At 37.5% G+C, this 14,940-nt stretch overlaps 1 protein-coding gene across 3 annotated transcripts in view; it reads right to left on the bottom strand.

The window, feature by feature from the left end:
- Positions 1-14,940, bottom strand: part of SDCCAG8 (SHH signaling and ciliogenesis regulator SDCCAG8) — a 99,917-nt gene that overhangs the window by 48,572 nt on the left and 36,405 nt on the right. For all 3 annotated transcript variants that reach the window (XM_052695703.1, XM_052695693.1, XM_052695687.1), the window contains exon 13: positions 13,897-14,039. In XM_052695703.1, the coding sequence (XP_052551663.1) occupies positions 13,897-14,039 (143 nt within the window). The remainder of the gene's footprint in view (positions 1-13,896; positions 14,040-14,940) is intronic.

Raw genomic sequence — 14,940 nt, 5'->3', positions numbered from 1 at the left:
AAGGTAAGGAAATACAAGACAGTAAGATTCCAAATTCTGCAGATAAGGAAGTAAATGTTCGTTTTAAGTGTAGTCATGATTCAAAATTATTTATTACCACATCTTAAAAACTAACAGATAACTATGTAACATGCTCATATGTTAGGGTCAGGTAATAGTAAGATTTAGAATCTGAAGATACCTCCCTTTCTCTTAAGTCAAGCTTCGAGGAACCTTTTGTTTAGTTCTGGTTATCTTCTTTTATAAGGCTTATAATATTAATCATCTAATTGATCCCTGTTAATACTGAGGACTGTTATGACTGACGACATAGCTGGGCAGTGTTTCATGTTCTCCTCTTGCAAAACAATGTAAATTTTGTATTTAATTCCCCCCCCCCCCCCCCTTTTTTTTTTTAAATAAATGTATTGATTTTTCCCTGCTTGTGTAAACTCACCACACTATGTTTTTATGGCACTCAGTTCTTTTCCAGGGCAGAAGGAGAGGCATGACATGAATGTTTCTAATATCCAAAAATAAATGAAGAAAAAAAATGTATGCATGCATGCATGCAAGTGGAAGAATTATGTAGAAACAACTTCTGAAAGCATCATGATCAGGTCACTTTTTCCAATCCCTCCAAGAAGCTGAAAAATTGCCCTTCCTGTATCCCATTGTGGGAATTACCCACTGAGCTGCTCTTTCTGTCTGTTTCTGGGAGCTGACCGGATGCTGATTCTGGAGCTGGCTGCCAGGTCTTCTCAGTGGAAAGCTCAAGTTTCTGGAATCTGCCCCAGCCGGCACACTGCGTTTGGTGAGCTTCAGCACAAGCAACATTTGTATGGTCACATTTTGCAGAGATTCAGTTAATACTTCAGGAAAAGTGGAGGAATGCTTGATTTTTAAGAATGCAAATAGTCTTACTTGTGAGAAGTGAAGCTTAGGAAATTTTTGTTTTTATAATGAAAATGTCTACTTAACATTCATTGGTAGGCACAGGAAGCTTTGAAAAACAATGAAGTATCACAGTTTTCTTCTCATAACTACATGAAGAAGCTACTGAAAGCAATTACAAAAGTTATGCCTTAAGATAAGGGCTTAAATGTGATATGAAATTAAACATTCAAATTGATTAAACTTTTCAAATACAGACCTGCAAGATAGTATGGAAATCATTTTAAAACAGAAAGATCTTAAAAGTAGGTTTATGAATGAAACAAAACCTTTTACTATCCTATCTGAGACAAGCAACCAGAAAAGACAACTCTCCCCGGGTACTGTCACTTCACAGAAACACCTCAACTGTAAGGAACATTTCTGGGGGAGAAAGCAAGAAAGACAGAGCTCTGTTTATATTTCCAGTGTTCTCAAGAGACTAGATATAAACGTTTGATAAACTTGCTTACAACTATTTTTCCCATACTGCAAATAATAAAATAGGTTACACAAATCCATCCCCTCTACCAAAATTCAAATAATTTCAATCTTGTTACACAACATTCTGCTTATTCTGAGAATTTCAATTTTGCTGAGATGGAAATTTAGTGCATATGCCTTCCTTGTTTCCACTGAAACTTTTTTTCCCAGTTTCCTCTACTTGAAGTATATTTACAACAGCTGGGAAGCGCTTACAACTCCTAAAGATGTTTGTACTTTATGTAGTATATAGTATTAGAAGTTTTACAGAAAAAAATTAAGTCCAGGCTTTCATTTTGATCTTTAAATCCTGCCAGAGGCATCAGAATATATTATTAATCAGTGACTGCTAATGAAAATGACCTCTCTATTTTTGATTACTTATATGCTTGAAAACTACTTCAAAACTTGCCATTAACTATGATGATGAGCGAGTAAAAAATGGAAAGTTTTAAGGGAATATGAACTGAGAGACACAGAGTATTCTTCCTATAAAGGCTTATACAGTATGAAGAAGCTTTAAAATCGTTAACTTCAGCATATGCACTACTGATGCTGTTACTATTGCTGGGTACTGGCTCTGTTAACAAAATGAAAAGACTGGATTTCTCACTAATGTTAAAATCAGCATAAAATAAATAATTTTCAAATAAGTAATCTCTAACACTGTTCTATTACTTTAGTGTTTTTCCTTCAGAAGATATGTACTGAAAACCGCCAGTTTCTCAATATAGACCATAATTCCTTTTAAGCTTGGGTATTTCAGCGTATGCCAAGGCACAGCTTAACGCTAACTGCCCTCTCTTTCACTATTAGGAAAGAAAAAAAAAGTAAGTTTCTTTTTCTGGCACATCCATAAACCTTGCCTGCAAGACACCACCTTGCATGTAAACACCCAAACTGTAAATGCTATTACTATCAGACTGTGAACTACTTGGCTGATAAGACCACATAGAAACATGCAATTAAGTACAGCATAGAAGTTGTACATGAAGATACTACATGAGAAGAAGTGGTTTCTGTCAAGCCAGCACATGGCACTAAGCACTTCACAGTACTGTGCCCTTTTCCACAAAATATTCTTTCCTCCTTTGCTCTTTGTTCCACAAGCACTTTCACAGATGGCTTAATGTTGAAATGTTTGCTTCACATAGAAGATTTTTGCAGGCATTTACTTTGTACACACAGTTACATAAATTATTTTCTCTATGTTTAAAATGAAGGAGTAATTTTTTTGACTGATTGCTGTTCCCGAATTTGGTACCAGCAGTCTCTTATGATGTGATTTCGTAACAGTTTTAAGCCCATCTAAGGCAACGCTGTCAGTTTAAGGTGCATTCTTTTTGTCCTCTGACAATCAGCATTCATACAAATTCACCAGGAGCAAGTGATTGTTTTTCAAAAGAATCGGCTCCCTGAGCTCTCTGATCATGTGGACGCTAGTAGTAACCTAAGCAAAGGCCTGGAGATGTGTGGGTATGTAGCCAGGCAGAGCCACATGTTACCCCTCTGTGGAATTGCTTTTTCACTAGCAGCACAGATTTAAACCACATCAGAACCATTGTAAATCTGTACTCCAAAGCTCAGCTTGTTGATACAGTATATCCAGACTTCAAGCTCCTACTGTTGAAACAAAGAAATGATGCAGCTAAATGACGCAGAGACCTGATTTGCTATGAACGCAGTCTGTCAATTGAATTTGTTTAAAAAAAAAAAAAAAAATCCAATGATTTTGGTACACTAATTTTATACCAGCAAGCTTTGTGCTGAATCAGGTATCATCTGTCCCCCTGCAGCTGGCATAAAGTCAGCATAAACAGCGCATTGCATGCTCTGGCTAATTCAAAAGAAAAGTGACTGTGTGGCCACACCTGATCCGCATCAGATCAGCACAGTTGAATGATCCAGTAGATCACAGATGCACTCTGAATGCCTGCTGAACAGCCACCTCAAATTTTTCAGACATTCTCTTTGGGCAGACACACAACTTCCAGTCAAGCTACCATATTAGCCACAGGTCTGATGCTCTGAAGCTGTTAATTCTCCCTGACTATTGATGAAGTTAAGAACTGAGGAACATTACTCTCTGCCTCCCAAGGATCAAGCCTCACACAAACAGCCTGGGAAGAAGCAGAACTTCACACAACAATTAGTTCTTCTTGAAGATGATCTGAAAGAGAAAATTTATTGTGAAGATATTTCATGTAGGGTAAGCTAGACTTCTCCCCCATTCTACAGCAAAATATCACATACTCCAACAATCTGACAATGCTGTGACCAAAAAGCAAAACCAAGCAAATACTATACTAATGTTACATTCTACTTGACGTTGATTTGCCTAGGTGTTACAGAAATATACCAATAAAAGACATGCTTATATACCCACATATCACAGGAACTAGATACAGCCAGGTGAGTCAAAAAACAAAAATCCAGCCTTATGGATCCTTCACTGGTTTGGTTAGCTGCGGCATAATTTTGGTATCATCCAGACTGAAACACTGTCTGCACATTAATATTAGAAATAATGGACAAATAGTATACTAGTCAAGGGTTGGTTGGTTGCTTTCTTTTTTAGTCAGGTTATTAATCTCTTCTTTATGCTGTCAAGATTTAAGGAGAAACATGTTTCAATAGCAACTTTAAAACTGAACTCACAAATTACTACCGTTATGTTAAGTGCCAGATATCCCACTGTGCAGTTTTGCTTTGTGAATTTTTACCTTCTTCCATGCACACTTTTAGCCACTGATCGCACAGCCTTTCAGTGTTTTCTGCCTTTTCCTTTAAATAAACTGGCTCTGGCTCCTTCCATCTGGTTCCCCTTCCGTCAGCAACCCTGCACCTGTTCACACCTCCTCTCCTGTTGGATTCCACTGAACATTTCCTCCTCTGCCAGGGCTATTCTGGCACTCGCAACCTTTCTGTCATTCAATCCATCTGTCAGAAGTGAACTTTGTTTACCGCAAGCTTCTGCTTTCTTCTTCAAGAAGCAAAGCCCCTCAAGGTCATTGTCAAATGAACTGTCGGTGTGGATTTAAATCCACTTCTGCTAACCAGCAGAAGATGAAGTTCTTTGCAGTGCTCAATTTATGAAGATCAGTTTGGGTTTTAAGAGAAATAATACAGAAGTAAAATAAGATACTTTAGTCATTTATTAACACAACAGCTAATATGGTTTTCTTCGTGTACATATACCTCCTTGCAAAGACTGGCATAATCCCTGAGAAGAAGAACTTGCAAAGCTATATAAAGAAGTGAAAATGGAAAAAATATGACAATAAAAATAATAAATGACATGCTTTGATTCATTTTAACACTGCGCAACAAAGAGATTGACTGAAAATGCAAAGATAAAATAGGAACAGCCAAGTAAGTTCATGAGTTTCCAAACTTGCCTACAGATGTTTAAAATGAAACACTGTTTAAGGAGAAAAAAAATCTCAATATTTTTTCCTACTTGCAAGCCTTGTAAACACACGTGTACATTTTGGTTAAAATACTGCCTTACAAATTAGGATGAATTGTAAAGATTCTTTGTTGAAGCTGAGATTAATTTCATATTGTCAAGAGGATACATTTTTAGCAACTCCTGCGCCTGTATTTCTTTTCAGGAATAGGTTCTGATAGCAACAAACTCCTGAATTATTAACTAACCTCCTCGACAGTCTCTTCTAAAATAAGAAATAACTTTCAATTTAACTGCCTGCATCTTGGGCACCCTTAAAAAAGGAGGAGGGAGGGAAGAATTATTTCACCAAGATTAAATTTAGTGCGAAAAAATATAAATACATATTTAAGTTTTATAAGAAATTATAATGAAACAACCACTTTATTACTGTTAAAAAAAAAAAAATTAAAGTAAAGCTTTCTGGGAGCAAATCCAAGAGCTAATCCAATCTCATTAGCAGAAATGCAGTTACACTTATGTTAGGTCTGAATTTGACTCTAATAAAAATTGCATTGACAAGCACTATGTAAGTTTAGCTCAATAATAACATTAATACATGCCATACACAGGGATCAGTCCCTGCGTTCACAAGTAAATGTTTTCTGATGTCATGATCTTTCTCCTCAGGAAACTACATGCAGGTCAACAAAAGCACTGGAAATGGAAGAGGAACTTTGGGACAAACAGAATACACAGCATTGTTCCATCTAATGACAAAGAAACATTTAATCCTTATTTTGAACCCTGGAGAAGGCATCTGAACAACAAGGATCAGCTAATCAAGAACAGTTGCTCCTGTTTCAGCAAAAGCAGAGTTTGATACTTGAATCACCAGGATACCACAGGGGCAACCAATGGCAGCATGCTACTAAACTCGCCAGGCTGCCAGCACAGACAGGGAAAGGAGGTCAGCTCTGTCGAGCAGCCGACGGCAGAAGCAGCACTCATCTGCTCGCTCAGGACAGGCTTCTCCCAGCTCACATTTCCCCCCGGCCAGGGCACCAGGGCACAAAGCGCGGGGGTGGCAAGAGCAGCGGAGCAGCCAATGCTGGCATGCTCAGGTAATTCGCCTGCCTGCCTCCCTCCATCCACCAGCTACCTTCCACAGAGATGACAACCTTCAGGTTGATGCTCTTAAATGTCAAGTTGCATCAAGTCTCTAATTAAGGACCTTTTGGTTTCTCTGTTGAAATATTTTCTTAGGCGAGAATCTCAGGAGCAGAATCTTGCATAAGGAAAGAAAAACTGTCACCGTGACAGCACAAAGTAAATGACTACCAGTGTGCTTTTAAAAGCACAAGGCAGCTTTTAAAGTTAAGTTCATAATTACCAAATGCTGATAGAAAAAGCACATTTCAATTTATTGCAAAATCGAAATTTCAGATAGACTTGAGAGAAAAGTCCAAGACTAGTCAAGAAGGATAAAAATTAGAAACATTTCTCCAGTAGAGAATTCAGCCAAAAATCCAGCAGCCTTGAATACAAGTGTCTGAAAGAATTTTTTTCAAAACCATAATAAATCATTATCCTGTTGTCATTAGTCACACAAATAGAAAACATAATTTGAATGAAATTGAAGTAAATATTTGGTACACACACAAACTTATTACTGTTAGTGCTGAATAATAGCTGCTCAAAACAAAGACCTTCCAAAGATGTTTGTTTTCTGCAGCAGTCTCTTCTACATTTCATCTGAATTCACTGCTCACTCCCAAGCACTCTAAGTACTGTCGCTCCCGAAACACCCGCTCCACGCAGCAGCATTTTGGCTGCCTCAGCAACCTGACGCACTGTATAAAAGATGAAATCATTAGAGAAATTTGATGTGACCGCTTGCAGTTTAAATGCCATGGAGAAAAATTTGCATAAACCTAAGATTGAAATCTGAAAGCATATCATTTTGTTTTTCTTGAGAAACTTGTATTGTAAGGCTATAAATTAAGTTGTAAACCACGTCTGCATACTTTACAAATGAAAAAAGGTAATTATTATAAAGACTTCAGTGTTCAAAATTCACAGATGATTTTGGATTTATTTGTTCACTTATCTTTTTTCTTCCTCTTTTAAACTTCATCAGTGTCCCTCCAATGTTGGTACAATAATCTTAAATGTTTTAATGATTAAATAGAAAGATATTTAAATGTGTATAATCTTGACATAACGTTCACAAGCTTCAAAATTTCCAAAAGGCATTGCCAGAACACGACAGAGCCGATTTATTTCAAATCACTCAGTATCAGTCTTCGTAAAGCAGCATATGGTCTTACCATGGCAGGTAAAATATTTTACCTTCTATAATAACGCAGAGCAGCTAATTTATCTACATGCTGTATAATGAGATAAACAATTTCAGCTGCACTATGAAAACCTATAGGAAAGGGAGAATCTATCTATATCCCCCACATCATTGATTTTTCTGCCTATACATTCAGATAATTGCTAACAATAGAGGTTATTCTGTCTTTCCCCTTCAATTAAGGGGAATCAATGAAAAGCAAGACCTTCTTTTCAGCTGGGGAAATATTTGCACTTTCTGCAACTGCAGCACAACAGACTGAGACATTTTCATGGAGCTACTCAGGGAAGAAGGAAGGAAAAAAAAGCCTTCCAAGATTATATTGCAAGTAAAGTAGAGTGAATGACAACTTTCAAAGCCACCACAATCATTTCCTAATGTGCTGCTATACCAAATAAGTCTAATTTTTTCTGACAGTACTAAATTAGATTTATTGCAAAAAACTGCTGCATAAATAGCATATGGCTATGTTATACCACCTATTTCAAATCTGTGTAATGTATCTCCTTTCCCTGCTCAAAACGAATAATTGAACCAAGCTATAAACCTTCTGCAAAAGAGAGATACACAAGTTCAAAAGCAGACACAGGAGATGTACGTTCCCTTTTTAATTATCTAAAAAAGTATCCCACACTGTGATCAAATACAACTGGACAGTAGTAAGTCAGGTTCCCTTCGCTACACTTTGAGATGTTATTTCCCTCTTCCTTGATAAAATCTTGATTTCATTTCTCTTTCAAGCTGACAGTCATCGACTTAGGGTATGACCCACTAATCATCCATGACGTGACCACCTCTCATTGCACAAGAAATCCTACTGATTTTTATTTCTTATGTGAATAAAATTTTTCATGTCACTCAAGATCAGAAGGTTCAGACCCTAATTCACTTTTCACAAGCTCTCGTTTACAAAGAAGCAAGTGCCCCCCTCCAAGCAAAAACAAAATATCAGAAGATTCTTCTCACCGATCAATGGGGCCCAGCCCTGTGGGAAGCTGCTGACCTACAGCTCTTTCCCATTTCAACAAGAAGCAGAGTTTTCTCATCATTTTGCTGGATCAGTCCCCAGGTCCAAATGCTTCTGCATTTCTACAAATCTCCAAGTACTATATTTAACGTGCCACCACAACAAAATGCAACCCCACACATCCTTATATTGTGGGACAGGGGGAGAGCAAACAACACTTGTGCAGGGCACGGGCAGCCAGATGCACCTCGCGGGGCTGGGCCGGAGGCTCAGGAGGCTGCACAAGGCCAGGCAGCCAGCTCATGTCTCCCATCAGCGCGAGCGGCGGCCAGGCGCTCTGTTCGCCCCGAAGTTTGTGCAGCTTCTGCCTAGAAAGACATTGCAAGGTCTTATCTCGGACCAACGGGCACACCACTGCACACATCGCGGAAGGCTGCGGCTACCCCGCCGCTTGCCTCTCGGTGGTCAGTCCTCCCAGCTGCCCTATCTGTTACTGTCTGATTAGTTCTGCTAAGGAGCCCCTCCCCGGCCAGCTTTCCCTGCCATCTGTTCCACACGCGATGGCTGCTGCCCAGCAGCCTCGCGCTGCCCTCCTACCTGGCACCCGGCTCCCGGCCTTACCCCAAAGTGCTAACACAGGTTCTCGCTGCTGGCAGAGTCAGGATTTCATTACTACTACTTTGACAAGTGCAGGGTTGTTTGTAATTTCTCTTTTATCCTGATTTTGATTGTACAACCACCTCCCACTGATTCAGTTTGCTTCAGTTTTGTTGCTCACAGATTTTACTCTCCACATTAATCTCCCTCTGGCATGTTACTGCATCTGTTCCCTTTTTTATTATTAATTTTCAAATTCCCACCATTTTTGACAAAAAGGAGGTAATCTACACTCTGCTTCTGCCCATTTCATTTTCTTTAATTTGGAAGACAAGTATGAAAGCATGCCAAAGAAGTTAATTCTCCGTTAACAGTTTATTTTCTGGCATCCCAATGCCTTTGTATATGAAAAACAGATAGAAATAAATGTTGACTGAATCGCAACAACACAGTTGCAACCGTCCCTAAATTTAATGAAAAGTAAACATACGAAGCAAGATCTAAAAAGTTTATTAGTTACCGGAGTTGTTTCGTGTTACCACTCCCCCCTGCATCTTAAAATAATGGTTTTCTGTAAAATTAGCAAATGTAAAAAATAAAATAAAATTGAAATCAATCACTGCTTACATTTCATTTCTGCTTTTCCCCTTTCCCTCCTCCCCAGTATAAGTGCTATTGATCCTTTTGTCAGTCAGCCACTCTGGGAACGTAGAACAGAATCTCAGTCGTTTAATATTAGCAACAACATTTCTTTGACTGTTATCTTCTTTCCAGCAGAGTCAATGGACTCTTTGTGATGTGCTAAAACTGTTGGAGAAAGTGTGCTGCTAACTACCGTCTCCTAGAGAAAAAACTGAAACAACAACAAACACCCAAACGCAACAGATAATATCAGGCATTGTGCAAGTACCTTGCTGACTATGTAGAACTAAATCCTACAAATCAAGAAGTTAATTTCTATTTTAGAATTTAATAGTATAGATTAAATGGGAAATCTGATGCTCAGGTACACATCAATTCTAGCAATTCTAATAAGGAATGCTGGTGACAACACAAAGCAGAACAGCAAAGTTGTGACTAGATAATGCCACAGGAACCTGGATGTGGAATGATAGATTTATGTGCTTTATTTATTATACATGCACTACAATTAGAGTTAATGGTGTTTCTGAAATTAACAAAAGGCTGCTAGGCAGATCTGCGCGTAGTAGGAAGGCACTACTGAAATCCACTTTAGTCCCGAATACCACAGTCTCTGATACACTACTTTCTAGATAACATCTGATTTGTGAAAATGAGGGAGAAAAGAAATATCACATAACTGAAAAGAAGAAAAACGACATCCCCTTGTCCACCTTTATTGTTCAAGGAAGTGGCACAGGCATTCATTTACCCTGACACATCACATTTAACTGAACAGAGAAGCTCAGTTATCTGAGTAAGAAACTTTTCTTCACCTAGTAGCCATTCAGTACTATTTGTAACATTTTCTATATGCAAACAATGATAGTAAATAATAAATAAAAAATCTGCTCCAATTCTATTCAATCACATCTCCCGTTCAATTTTAGATGGCATTACATCCAAGTGTATCTTGAGCCCTCTACCTATGTCCATGTCTGAGAAAACACATGATGACACCGAAAAAGTTCAATTTTGAAATTCTGTGATTCCTCCAACTCTTAAGATTTAACTGTTCTGGCATATGAAAAGAAGAACTACATCTGACAAACCAAAGCAAGTAATAAATTCTGACTTGTTTTGTAACAAAAAGAGGAAAGGCTTTTTAATGATGATTGCATTACACTGGAATAGTGAAAGTTTTTATTAAATTAGATGACATGCTAAAATCTTTGCAAGCTGTTAGGGTCTTGCATCTTTCATGTGATCTCTTCCACTAGCATACCAACATGATTTTTAACAATCACTCTCTCATGAGCCAAGAAAAATAGATCTGTATGTTTTATATGCCTTGAGGAACAGATTCAGATAAGCTTAATCAGCAAGACCCAATCATGTCAAAGTAAGAACTTAAAATTGGCTTTAGAAGTAAATTCAGAAGATTTTTCTACTAAGGAAACTACTGTAAGTAAATACAAAAGTCAAAAGTAGGGTTAACAAAACTACAGAAAAGTTATGCAAGTATGGTCAGATTCATAACACGGTGACATCTACAAAATTACAACTGACAACTGAAACTGCATTCAAAGGTTCCATATTTTCCCAGTTATTTGAAAACATACATGTTAGAATTACTAACTAGATTCAATAGTAGGAAGGCATGTTAATAGCAAAGATTTCTAAGCAACATATTGCTCCAGAAACAAAGGTGACAGGAAAAGGCAAATTTAAACTCTGTGCAATGGTTTAGAATAGCTAATTGTAACCTCTTTCTTGATTTTTTTAACAAGTACATTTTGTTAACTTAGAAGCTGTTTAGCAGTTAATCAATCAACGGGGTTTGAAAACTGGGATGCAAGAAAAGAAGTGGGACTCCTGAACAAGAGTACAGCTCTGCAGAGCACTTTTTTTCTCACTAAGACATAGTTTGTATGCTCTTTCTCATTTAATCCATTCATATGATCTTTACTGTCTCATGTTTGTATCCTAAAATCTAAAGCTCTTGTATTCATTTTATTATTCTATTTATTTACAATATCCAAGCTTAGAATTAGTGGATTAGTAAAGAGCTTTCTTCATTAGTAATTTACTAAGTGATACAAAGCAAAAAATTCTTTCTGTAACTCCTCAGCTATATATAATTTTTGCCAGAACAAAGAATGTTCATGCAAGGCAACAGAAACATCATCCACAACGATATAACAGCAGTACGGGACTCCCTCAAGTTCAGCTTTTAGAGGAGACTTGCAGTTGACCAGCTGGTTCTGTCCTGAAAACAGGGAAATCAGTAAGACGAGGCCAAGGCCAGAATACCCAAGAGATGCACTGAATCAGTGCAATTTCTGTAGCGACCTCCCACAGGGAGGACTCTAGAGCTTAAAATCTGTTTTCCTTGGCAAATGCCAGTGAACAATTCCACAAGCCCCATAGGATTGCGATTTACCACTACCCTTCAAGTGGGTATTATCTCTGGCACAACTGCCCTTTCAGGTGAAGGGAAAAAAGAATGGAGGACAGACTGCAAGTGAATCAAGTCCACATGACAACTATGGATGTACCACACATTAAAAACACACTGGCCTTTACAACACAGAACTGTAATGCCATTCTTGCAAATCTTGACCCTTCACTAGTACAGTAAGCTTGTTCCACTAGAGGTGATCTGAGAAGGAGAGTACAGGCTGAGGAAAAATGCAACTTGAGTTGGGTATCTTTTCCACTGTGACTTGGGGAAAACAGAAGACAGCAAGAAAACATCTCCAACCCTGTGCTACCAATATAGCTATGCAGGGACCAGGTTGTAATAGTTCAGAAGCAATATATATCTCATCCTTCAACCACCACTTGTGACATTAGCATCACCTACTGTATTCCCGGAAAGAAGATAAAGAGAATATTAAAAAAACCTAAGTAGTATTATAGAATTTGATTCAAATATTTTTCCTTCATGTAACTCGATTTCCCAAGCATTAATGTACACATCTTATGATCATATGCCAGCATAGAAACATTTCCATACCTAAAACGTATACTTGCAATCAGAAAACATAATATAAACATGACGTATAAAAAATTATCAAAGATTAGGACATCTCAGAAGAGTGGCCACACTCAGTCAAACAAAGAAGCTGTACTAATTCACTGCCTGTCTCAAAAAGCAGTTAAAAGCAGATGTCTACTAAAGACTGTAAGAACAGGGCCAGCATAGGTCATTACTTGCTCCAAACACTGCTCCCAGGCTCCACTGATTTGCAGCTCACAGAATTCCTGAGTTTGACACCATAGACTGTAAAGATATCTAAGTCATCTGTATGTTACACCTTCCCAGAGGTGCCACACATGTAAAAGCATTAAATAGTGCTGATTTTCACAAGCCATGTACTTCCACAAAAATTCATTGGCTATCAGACTTCCTCCAAGACATCCAGAGTTTTATTGCATATAATCAGCCCTGTGCTAAAAGGAGCGTGGTAAGCCATTTGGTTAACTATCACAACAAATCATTATTAATAAAGTTCTGCTAAATCAAAACTTTAGATATCTTAACAACTCACCCAAAACTTTTTTCAAGTTCATTAACCTCTAGCATATTTTTTCTCTAAATACAGGCTGTTAGAGTGGTACTTTCTTCCATCTGTTAAACTACCGTGCTCTGAATTACACAGAAATGGAGCTGAATAAAAAATTGATTCATTGAATTTAATAGTTTAGATGAAGCTCTATTTTATTTCCATTGACTCAATGGCAGAATTTTCATAAACCCAAAGAGTACAAGACTTGGATGAACATACAGACATTCTGTTAAGTGATAAAAATCTGAGGGTTTTTTCCCCTCCCATGTAAAATTTAAATTAACTCAACTTTTTGATTAAGGACTGAGTAAAAGCCTTCAGATTTCTATCCAGATACTCAGTTTTCAGGTGACAAGAGGGGAGGAGTGAGAAAAAGCCAAACACATACACAACCAAAACCTTCCAACAGTAAGACAATAATGCTGTGTGTGACAAAAGGGAAAAAAAATAAACTCAAGCTGAAATGACTTACTGGCAGGATAATCTTCTGTTATTTTTTAGAAACGTGTAATGAATAACATCACATACCACTGAACAGGTGACTTCAACACCCTCTACACATTCTTGAGTTTCTCTCCTAGGTGTAGACAATAATATTACTGTCTGAATACTGAATATTAGCATAAACTTCACATTGTTAATCTGCAAATTCCTTCGCTTAAGGATGCTGCTGTACATTACAGTCTGAAATGACATTTTAAAGTATTCTTGTCCCACCAAACACAGGAACAAGAAAGTAGCTGCAGGCAGGAAAAAGAGCTGGAAAGGGTACGAGTATGATACCTCACCACTGGAGTTAAACATTGCCTTTGCTTCACACTAGTAATTAATTTTTAGCTGCTTATAGTTCATAACTCAGTCATTCAAGTCTCCACTTTTAATATGTCTGGGGGGCTGCCCATGCAATGACTGCAGCTATCAGCTGTGGGGAAAGCCTGTGGCAAAAACATTAGCAGAATGAAATTGGTACTATAGCATGTAATAGGATAAGGGGTACCTGGTGAGGTGCAGTTGGTGCTCAGATTTACTCAGCAGTTCTGTCAGTTTTAGGCAGTCCTCTCTGGCTCCTGCCACATCCTGCTGGGCTTGTTCCAAACGCTGCTTGTTTCCATTCAGCTCTAATCCCAGTTTTTCTATTTTCTTAGAAAATTGTAGAACCATAGAAAGTTTATTTAAGAAATGCATGGAAAAACATTAGAAGACAGCAAATCTTAATGTGATGAAAACTCCTGAAAATTAACATGTATTTTTGCTTTAGAACAAAAGCAATATGAATATAAAAGCTGCAAAACAAGTAAATTAAAATATTTGACATTATATTCTCATGGAAAGTCAAAATGCATATCATACAAATACCAAAAATGTATTAATACACAATATTACTGCCTTTGCATATTTAAGAGATCCACGTTACAATCATTTTCTTGTTTTCTCATGTGAATGCTTCCATATTTGCATCTGTAACTCACTACATCAGAAAGCCAGAAAGCAGAAGTGACCGTGTTTAGATGCTGCCGGACATAGGATATCTCCTTGTTTACCTAGTCACCTACCCTATCTATTACATACATAACAATGCAGGGGACTCAAGCTCTCGTCATACTCTTAAAATATCAGGTTAAGAGAATAAAGGTATTTTAGTGATTTTGCTGCTATAAAACAAGTTATTTATGACTGAATCTTAAACACTGGTCATGATTAATGCTGTCATATTCTTTACGTTGTAAGTCTCTATATGTCAACTAAACCAAGAAAGTAAACCTGATTTAGGTAATGCGTACATTAATTTATCACACATGCAGGAAAGTTGTATGACCAACATCTTTGATTGCAGTGAAAAACCCTGGACAAACTAATGCCAACTTAATCATAGCATCAACACGTGAAACATTTTTGTAAACATTCTCAGAATAGAGACCATGTATAACATACAAGTACCTGCAGGAATACATTTGAAATATAATGCAACACTTGGTTGTAATGATGTTCTAATGATGGCAATGTAGTACAGAATAACAATATATGTTTTTTAAGGTAGTAG

Source organism: Tympanuchus pallidicinctus, unplaced genomic scaffold (assembly GCF_026119805.1).
Source record: "Tympanuchus pallidicinctus isolate F22 unplaced genomic scaffold, pur_lepc_1.0 scaffold1, whole genome shotgun sequence".
In the NCBI taxonomy this organism is placed as follows: domain Eukaryota; kingdom Metazoa; phylum Chordata; class Aves; order Galliformes; family Phasianidae; genus Tympanuchus; species Tympanuchus pallidicinctus.
This window is presented reverse-complemented; position numbering and strand designations above follow the sequence as displayed.